Genomic DNA, 10,000 nt, shown 5'->3' with positions numbered 1-10,000 from the left:
GTTTCAAGGATGGTTTTCTCGGTAGCGACTCGCTATGTCTATGCTGTATAGCTATGCTAGGGGAGCTATTTGCCTGTTACAAGTTCATTTACCATCAATTTGCTTCGTAAAGGTGTAAATCTAGCATAGTGTACCTTTAAGACCAGTGCTGCAGCATCTCGTATGAGCTGCAACTAGGGATGTAACGGTATGAAAATTTAACCTCACGGTTATAGTGACCAAAATTATCACGGTTTTCGGTATTTTTAAAAGTGTGTTCAATATGTTCAGAAAGCACTGATAGGCCTACACAAGCTGAAATAGTTTTCAAAAAGTGTCCCGTTCAGTTTTTCATGTTTAATTGGCTATGTGCTTATCGCTTAACTTACCCTACCATGACTTGGAGGTTGCTATTACTGTTATTTGGATCCAATGAGTGAGACCAGGCTTGGAATTTCACCATTCTGGGGGCAAGGCCACTTGGCCTTCAGTTGGGCATATTTGGTGGAGGGCACCAAGCCACATAGGCTATAAAAATTATCAAAGTTGTATAGCCTATTCACTGCAGTAGACCTGCATCACTGTATGAAACATTACAAAAACATGAAACATGACATATTACATAGAACTGCAAATCATCTGATCATCTAATATTTACAGATATCTAGGCTATATTTAACATTTATTTTATATTTGGCCTGTTATGAAATCATGTATTGAACAATTCTCTACAGTGTACAGAGGATTGAACAATAAGCACAGTTCAGCTTTAAGAAACTAAAATAGCCTAGATGCATGCTTAGCATTTTGTGATCTACTTTCAAAAACTTTTAGTCTGCTGTCCTCTGATTTACCGATATCTAGGCAATATTTGTAACATTTATTTTGTATTTGGCCCGTTATGAAATCATGTGGAACAATTTAAACACATTGTAAAACTTAAAGCCCAAATTTGGAGACATCCATGCATGTCGAAATTTACTGCAAATTCAAAACTGGATTACTCTGGAACGGCTAACTGTACAGGGGACTGCTTTACATCTTTGTGTTCGGTAAGGTCTGCTGTTTATTCTGATATATGGTTTGTCATGTGTTAAACAAAAGGTTCGTGAAGTATTGCACCGAGAGGAATGGGTAGGGAGATGGACGAAACCCTTCAGTAGAATTTATGATTAAATTTAATTATATTATTTACTTTTCTCGCAAACCGTTCACCACAGCAATTGGCGGCTAACATTGTTTAAAAGCTGAGAAAAAGCTCTTTCATGTGATGTCTGTGTGATGAGTTGGCTACTTCGCGAGTAGTTCAACTGAGAAGAATAGGTGAATTTAGACGCACTTTCTTTCTTGCGCTGTCACTTTCTCCACTGCGTAAAACACTAAATTAATTTGCGCTGTGAATGCTAAGATTATTTTGACAGGCCATAGGCTAAATAAAAATCGCTATTAGTAGGACGCAAAGCAGAATATTGAAAGAAGGGCACCAAGGCCACCGTGGCCTGTAAACCTCTGATTTTCAAAGGGACATCACGGCCAACGCAAGGGGCAACGACGTGGCCGCCGTGAAATTCCTACCCTGAGTGTGACCAAAGTGACCGGTGAAAATGTTCCCGCCTTTTAAAATCAGCTGTAGCCTAATCCAAATTGCAGTTAAAACCATCAATTGGACAACAGAATCAGTAGGGTACCAATTTTGCTTCATTGTACCAGGCCTACTGTATGTCAAAAGCAGGCTCGGATGAAGCTGGGAAGGATTAAAAACACGGTTTCAACACCGTGGTAATCAACCGTGATAATTATGATATTTCAAAAGAAAACGGTAATGGTTATCGTCAACATTTTTATCACGGTTTATCATTATACCGGTAATCGTTACATCCCTAGCTGCAACCTATCAAAAGCTGCTTGGGTAAAGCGGGTGACAAAAGCATGAACTAGTTGTTCCGTATCTGCATGTGAAAGAAATGGCTGTACTTTTGCAATGTTTCTGAGGTGATAAAGCATTTTTAGTGACAGAGCAGATATGTGATTTTAGGTTCAAATCAGGGTCCAGGAAAACACCAAGATTTTTTTTTACAAGGGGCATTTATTCCAGTGATTTTACAGTCTCGTTCATTCCTTGGACCACAGAGGCCCTGGTCTCAGATCACGACTGGCTTGCCCCACTGATATGGCAGAGGAGTTTAATAGCAGCTGACCACGCCTCTGGCACAAACACACGTATGTGGAATTAGGCCTGCCTGCCTGCCTGCCTGCCTGCCTCTGTGTTTGTGTGTGTGTTTGTGTGTGTGTGTGTGTGTGCGTCTGTGTGTGTGTGTGTGTGTGTGGGTGTTTCTGTGTGTCTGTGTGTGTGTGTGTGTGTATGCATTTTTAATGTATAGCCCTACTGCATGCTGCCCATTACAAAACACTCACACTGTCCAAAGCATTTGCGCTGATTTATAAACTTTCTTTGATTTAAATGCACCACTCGGCCCACACCCCCACTCCACGCCACCCGCGACTCTGCTGTCACTTGGTGACCATCTCCAGGTGACAGTATCTCGGATACGAGCGGCAGCTTGAAAGCCTGACCGGGCGGTGGACGCGGCGCGCTCCACATTAACGTCTCCCTGCATCCGCTCCGCTCGCTGTGTGTGTGTTAATCTTTAATGACCTGCCGGACAGTCTAATGTGGAGAATGAGGGCCGAGCAGCTTGTGTGTGTGTGTGTGTGTGTGCGCGCATGTGTGTGTAAAAGTGTGTGTGTGTAAAAGTGTGTGTGTGTGTGTAAAAGTGTGTGTGTGTGTGAGCCTGAAAGAGTGTGTGTGTGTGTGTGTGTATGTGTGCATAAAAGTGTGTGTGTGTGTGTGTAAAAGTGTGTGTGAGTTGCTTTTTTCTTTGTTTTGTTCCGTTTTGCTTCCTTATCGCCAACACAACTCACATTTCTCTCTTCAGGTTCATGGCCTCATCTACATTGTCATGGCGACAGCAGAGATTGATCAGGGCGGCGTATCCCCCGATCGCCATGTGCTCCTCGTTCTGAGTCTTCAGCTCCAGAGCACGGTCCAGTTTCTGAGCCGAGAGAGGGAGAGAGGGAGAGGGAGAGGGAGAGAGAGAGAGAGATACAGAGAGAGAGATACAGAGAGAGAGACAGAGACAGATATATACAGAGAGAGAGAGACAGAGAGAGAGAGAGAGAGAGAGAGAGAGAGAGAGAGAGAGAGAGAGAGAGAGAGAGAGAGAGAGAGAGAGACAGAGAGAGAGACAGAGAGGGGGGGGGGGTAAAAAAGGGTGAAAAACATGACGGGATAAAGAGAGAGTAGTGAAAGAGAGAAGACAAGAACTCTCGGTTACACTTTACTCTACGTAAGAGTAACATGACACGTAGAGAGTAGTGAAAGAGAGAAGACAAGAACTCTCGGTTACACTTTACTCTACGTAAGAGTAACATGACACGGTCATGCACGTCATAAACATTACAGTATAAACAAGTCATAAGATTTATGACATAACGCTTCAATCACTCACTTCTGTCAAGTGTCATTCGGTTTTTATCATGACAAGTTAGGGTTAGGGTTATGACAGTGTCATGTCACTCTTATGTAGATACCGTCAAGTAAAGTGTTAGCGAACTTTCTCTCTCAGATCAACTGATCACGAGACTGCATACTGCTTGAACTGAATGCTGGTCCAGGTATAATCGGTACAAAAGCACAAATGTGATCACAACATAATGAGTGACCGTGCAACAAAGGCAACAGGGAGAGAGAGACCCTGAAGGAAAGAGAGACAGACAGAGAGACCGGTGCTATATTTTCTTTCTTTTGTGACACTACTGTGTTATCTGTAACACTGGCTTTGGCAACACTGTATCCAAACAGTCATGCTAATAAAGCTCCTTTGAATTTGAATTTGAGAGAGACAGACAGAGCAGAGAGACAGACAGACCAGAGAGACAGACAGGCAGAGAGACAGACAGGCAGGCAGAGAGACAGAGAGCTAGACGGATGGGGTAGTACCTCCTCTGTACAGAGTGTCTGGATGAGCTGTTTGAGGATGGTGTTGACGGGCTTCCCTTCAGCCTTCAGCTCAGACAGACGCCCCTCCAGCATAGCAAGCTTACCCTCCACACCCTACACACACACACACACACACACACACACACGTTTTGGTATACAGTATGCCTTATTTGCTGTTTAGCACTGTAACACTGTCAACAGCTAGATTTCATACACATAAGGGGCAGAGGACACATGAACTCTGACCTTTGGGACACGCATCTCCATGAAGCCAACAGATTCTTTGTTGTCGACCAGGATTATGACGTCCTGAAGAACAACAATGCAGAGCAAAATTATTCACCAAGAGGAACCAAAGAGCAGCAACACTAACGTGCAAACACCCCCGCCACACACACACACACACACACACACACTTGAAAAGGCTGTACCTTGATGAGTTCGGGGACGTGGTAGGAGTCGAGCAGGTTGCGGATGCCCCTGTACACGGTCACGGGGATGGAGATATTCTGAAGAGCGACATTCAAATTAGAACAGAAACTACACACGCCGTCAACTACTGACTTGCAACAGAAAAATACCTTACTGTTGCCACTACCATCACCATCATTACTCCAGTGTTTCCACTCATGTTGCTGCTAATGGTTCCTTTCCTGGCTGTTACTGCTACTGGTTCCACACTTGTTATTCCAACTGGTTCCACTCCTGTTACTGCTACAGGTTCCACTTCTGTTCCTAGAATGGTTCCACTCCTGTTCCTAGAATGGTTCCACTCCTGTTCCTAGAATGGTTCCACTCCTGTTCCTAGAATGGTTCCACTCCTGTTCCTAGAATGGTTCCACTCCTGTTCCTAGAATGGTTCCACTCCTGTTCCTAGAATGGTTCCACTCCTGTTCCTGCTACTGTGTCTACGCCTATGGGTACTCCTTTTTACACCTCCAACTCCTCCTCATACACCCACTCCTGCTGTTTCTACTCCTCCTTTATACTCCTGCAACTATTCCTGCCATTTCTCCTTCTCCTGCTATTAATACCAATACTGGTAGAAAAGAATTAGAGACCGCAAAAATGACACATTAAATGCTATAGTAAAGGTGTGTAAATGTGATGTGCATTACATTACATTACATTACATTTGGCTGACGCTTTTTAACCAAAGCGACTAACAACATGGTAAACAGTACGTTTTAGAACAATTCTCACAATTTTAGGACAGTTTAAAAAAACATTAGAGTACAGTAAGAATAAGTGCGTCGGTGAGTGCTGTTTGTAACAGTTACTTGTCAGTTTAAAACGGCTGGTGAGTGCTAGGATCAGTAAGACTTGTTGTAAGTGTTGCTATGAGAGTAGATGTTCTCTAAAGAGCTGGGTCTTCAGGAGTTTTTTGAAAGTGGAAAAGGATGTCCCTGCCCTTGTAGGAACTGGCAGTGTGTTCCACCAACGAGGAACAACAGATGAGAAAAGTGAAAAGTGAAAAGTGAGAAAATGTGCATTTGTGTTGTTTGTGCAAATGTGTGAGAGATTGTGTGTGTGTGTGTGTGTGTGCGTGTGCGTGTGCGTGTGTGCAAGAGAGATTGTGTGTGTGTGTGTGTGTGTGTGCGTGCGTGCAAGAGAGAATGTGTGTGTGTGTGTGTGTGCACAAGAGAGAATGTGTGTGTGTGTGTGCGCAAGAGAGAGAGTGTGTGTGTGTGTGTGCGCGCAAGAGAGAGAGTGTGTGTGTGTGTGTGTGCGCAAGAGAGAGTGTGTGTGTGTGTGTGTGTGTGTGCGCAAGAGAGAGTGTGTGTGTGTGTGTGTGTGCGCGCATGTATGCATGTGTGTGTGTGTGTGTGTGTTTTGCTGACCAGGCTTTTGAGCTGGGTAAAATACTTCCGCAGCGTGTCCTCATTAGCCTGCACCTCTGAAGAGCCCATGCCGTCAATCAGGTTATACAGGAAGTAGGCCACGTATTCTACCGGGACAAAGAAAGAATCTGTTACACACACACACACACACACATAAAATCTAACATGCGCACGCCTACACTCTCAGACCTCACATGGATGGACAGACACACACCATCTTATACACACCCACGCGCATGCGCACACACACACACACACACACATAAAATCTAACATGCGCACGCCTACACTCTCAGACCTCACATGGATGGACAGACACACACCATCTTATAAACACCCACGCGCATGCGCACACAATACATTTGCGCACACACACTAAATTTGTCCTTTACAGAAAAAGCTGACAGCTCAACAAAATAGAAGTGTTTGACAACTTTAAAGAAACGGCGAAAGAACTCTTTGGTGTGTGTGTGTGTATTGGTTGCAGCAGAGCAAGTGTCACATGATCGCTAGTGGGTCCACCTTGTCACACGCAGGCCTATGTTTATTTTGTGTAGCGAGACCAAGATGTAGGCTACTTGGGATTTTGTGCAGAGCTCTGTTCACGTAGGATTGATGAGACAGTCACATTTTTTCCTATGGTATTATAAGTCAGTTGTAAACAAAGAACTCTTCTCATGTAACCCTTTTCTTTTGTAAATGTACTGAAGTTCGCTCTAAATATCTACGTGTACCGATTATGCTAACCGTTAGCATCTCTATGGGATTTCTCATATACATTAGCCATAAGCTAACGCATTAGTTTCTATTCTGTAACTTGGAACTGGAATGCTAGCCTACATGATTTCTCTTAAACAAAACATCGAAGGAAATAACTGAGATGTACTCTGTTGGTCTGCTTAGTTTTACAGTGAATCCTAAGTAAAGGTTTTTGAAAGGAACTTCAGCTTCAGACTTTCTCTTGGGAAACTGTTCATCTTCTCTAATGTAGCTGGCTAGACATGTCATTGCCACACACACAAGTGGGGGCAAAATTGGAAATGTGTCATAGAGTGACAAGGCATTGGTTGATTTGGTTAAAAAGTCACAGGTTAGGTTATTGGTTATTATTCTATTGATGCTATTCATAAATAATGAGCTGTAAAGTAACTCAGACTTTTTTTTTTTTTAATGGATATTGACTAATTATCGTTATCGTCAAAATCACAAAAAATATTGAGATATTAATTTTTGTCCATATCGCCCACCCCTAGTGTGTGTGTATGTATATATGTATGTATGTGTGTGTGTGTGTATTATGTATGTGTGTGTGTGTGTGTGTGTATATATATGTATGTGTGTGTGTGTGTGTGTGTGTGTGTGTGTGTGTGTATATATATGTATGTGTGTGTGTGTGTGTGAGAGTGTGTGTGTGTGTGTATGTATATACGTATGTGTGTATGTGCGTGTGTGTGTGTGTGTGTATATATATATATATATATATATTATATATGTTTCCGCTGAGTTGTCAGCTCTCTGCTCTTGACCGAAGTGTGTGTTAATGCGTGTCAGGCGGCTGGCAGGTTCGCTCACACACACAGCAGGTAGCATGCTTATGCAGGGTGACAAGGAGACAGGCTCCATCACCCCCAACCGCCAACACAGCAGTGTGGTTGCACTGAGCCAAGCTCTTACACACACACACACACACACACACACACACACACACAGGCTGTTTACTCAGCGCTGGGTCAGCAGACCACCAAGCTTGCTTTCATGTGCTTTCACTTTCACAAACAGACAGACAGACACACAGACACACAGACACACACACACAGAGATTAGGCCATATCAGACAGAATAGGACAAACAATCCTAATACTCAGTGTATATGACAGGCCTGACTTTGTCTTAGAGGACACATGCCCATACGAGCACGCAAACACACACACACACACACACACACAGTTTGAGAATGATTATTTAATTCAAGTCACCAGAGAAAGTCTGAAGAGGGGTAATAATGGCAGAAAAGAGACTGATGAAAAACGCTGAAGCAGTCGCGCGCACACACACACACACACACACACACACACACACACACACACACACACACACACACACACACACCCACACTCTATCAAACCTCCACTTACCTTTGGGCTCATGGGGAGGAGGGCAGAATCTCTTATCCTGATACAGAAGCTCAGTGACCTACAATGAAGGACAGAGGATCAACAAATAATCTATGCCTCCACACACACACACACACACACCCACACACACACTACAGATCATAACGGAGTTCTGCTCACCTTTGCCATGCTCTCGACATCATTTGATCTGTAGGGGGCAGCAGAGGATAAGGGAAGTTGGTCAGATCAGCAGCCACACACACACACATCGCATCATATACAGAAAAACAGACATACACACACAAACACACATACAGCAAAACAGACACACACAAACACACAATGTCACATTTTGTCCCTCACACATATTAGGTGTATTCAAACAGTGACACAGAATGACATGACACTCCTTGCTCTGTCAGCTGTTCTGGGGAAGTACAGAAGTGTGTGTGTGTGTGTGTGTGTGTGTGTGTGTGTGTGTGTGTGTGTGGGGGTGGGGAGCAGATCCTCCTTAATGATAAAATTATCCCCCGACCTTGGTTGTGACGGGAGCAGGCCGTCGCCGTGGTGACAAGGCTCTTACAATGACAACCCCAATTACCATCCTGACACACAGCAGCCTGAGACCAAATCGCCATCACAATCATCATACACACTCTCTCTCTCTCACACACACACACACAGCAGCCTGAGACAACATCGGCATCACAATCATACACACTCTCTCTCACACACACACACAGCAGCCTGAGACAACATCGCCATCACAATCATCATACACACTCTCTCTCACACACACACACACACAGGCACACACACTCAGCTAAGACAACATCGCCATCACAAACATCACATATGATCACAACATCACACATCCTGCAAACCCCTCACTTCTACTGTCTGTCTGTGTGTGTGTGTGTGTGTGTGTGTGTGTGTGTGGGCTAAGCTCAATCAGACCATGCACATACCATATCATCATCATCATCATCATCATCATCATCATCTATTGGTGTCTGTTAGTGTGTGTGCACTGAATGCACCAGAGTTTAGATCAATCATACCATACATCCAACATATCCCCATCAATATATGGTATGTGTGTGTGTGTGTCTGAGGAGTGAAGGTGTAAAAAAAGATGTATAGGATGCACGCAATATCAGGGTGAGGTGGGCCATTTAGATTTCTCCCACGATGCACTGGGGGGGAAGGGCCTCTGGGAGGACTACACTCATCTGCATGAGACTCCCTCTGGCGCGCGCACGCGCGCGCACACACACACGCACACACACACGCACACGCACACACACACGCGCACACACACGCGCACACACACGCGCACACACACACACGCACACACACACACGCACGCACACACGCACGCACGCACACACGCACACACGCTCGGAGCAGTGCTCTACTTATAGGAATGTGGCCACAATGTTGTGTTTATTCAGAGGTGAGAAAATTGCAGAGGGGCCTGACAACAAACATACGGACGGACTCACAAACAGTAACACATTACCCGACACACACACACACGTTCAGACACATAGCATACTGGGAACACAAATGTCCAGAAACCCTGAAGCACTAAAATAAACAAAAAGAAATATATATAAATACAGATATGCAAAAACAAACACACAAATCTAGAATCACACACACACACGTTGAGAACGTACCTTCTGAAGCCAGAGATGAGGCTCGATCTGAAAGTACTCAGGTCAACAGATGGGAAAGAAGGAGAGGACACTGGAACAAAACAAGGAGAGAGAGAGAGATAGAGAGAAAGAAATAAAGAGAGAGAGAGAGAGAGAGAGAGAGAGAGAGAGAGAGAGAAAGAGATAGAGAGGAAAAGAAAGAGAAAGAGAGAATAAAAGAGAGAGAGGGATACAATGAGAGAGAGGGATAGAATGAAAGAGAGAGAGAAAGAGAGAGATTAAAATCATATAATCACAAAATAATCTGTTCTTTTATCTATACACTCAGTCTTAATTATCTGACTTTTATGAAGTCTTCTTTCAGCACCAACACACTGATCACACAAACACTCTCCTTTGTATGCT

At 44.0% G+C, this 10,000-nt stretch overlaps 1 protein-coding gene across 1 annotated transcript in view; it reads right to left on the bottom strand.

The window, feature by feature from the left end:
• The window catches only part of lrpprc (leucine-rich pentatricopeptide repeat containing), a 43,538-nt gene that overhangs the window by 20,828 nt on the left and 12,710 nt on the right, over positions 1-10,000 (bottom strand). Inside the window, exons 12-19 of the mRNA XM_042066175.1 lie at positions 9,617-9,692; positions 8,115-8,142; positions 7,956-8,013; positions 5,821-5,927; positions 4,411-4,488; positions 4,226-4,288; positions 3,980-4,093; positions 2,902-3,032 (exon numbers count right to left, since the gene is read on the bottom strand). Coding sequence (XP_041922109.1) covers positions 2,902-3,032; positions 3,980-4,093; positions 4,226-4,288; positions 4,411-4,488; positions 5,821-5,927; positions 7,956-8,013; positions 8,115-8,142; positions 9,617-9,692 — 655 coding nt within the window. The remainder of the gene's footprint in view (positions 1-2,901; positions 3,033-3,979; positions 4,094-4,225; positions 4,289-4,410; positions 4,489-5,820; positions 5,928-7,955; positions 8,014-8,114; positions 8,143-9,616; positions 9,693-10,000) is intronic.

The sequence above is a fragment of the Alosa sapidissima genome, chromosome 16 (assembly GCF_018492685.1).
Source record: "Alosa sapidissima isolate fAloSap1 chromosome 16, fAloSap1.pri, whole genome shotgun sequence".
Classification (NCBI taxonomy): domain Eukaryota; kingdom Metazoa; phylum Chordata; class Actinopteri; order Clupeiformes; family Clupeidae; genus Alosa; species Alosa sapidissima.
The sequence above is the reverse complement of the archived record's forward strand: the minus strand, read 5'-3'. Positions and strand labels throughout refer to the sequence as shown.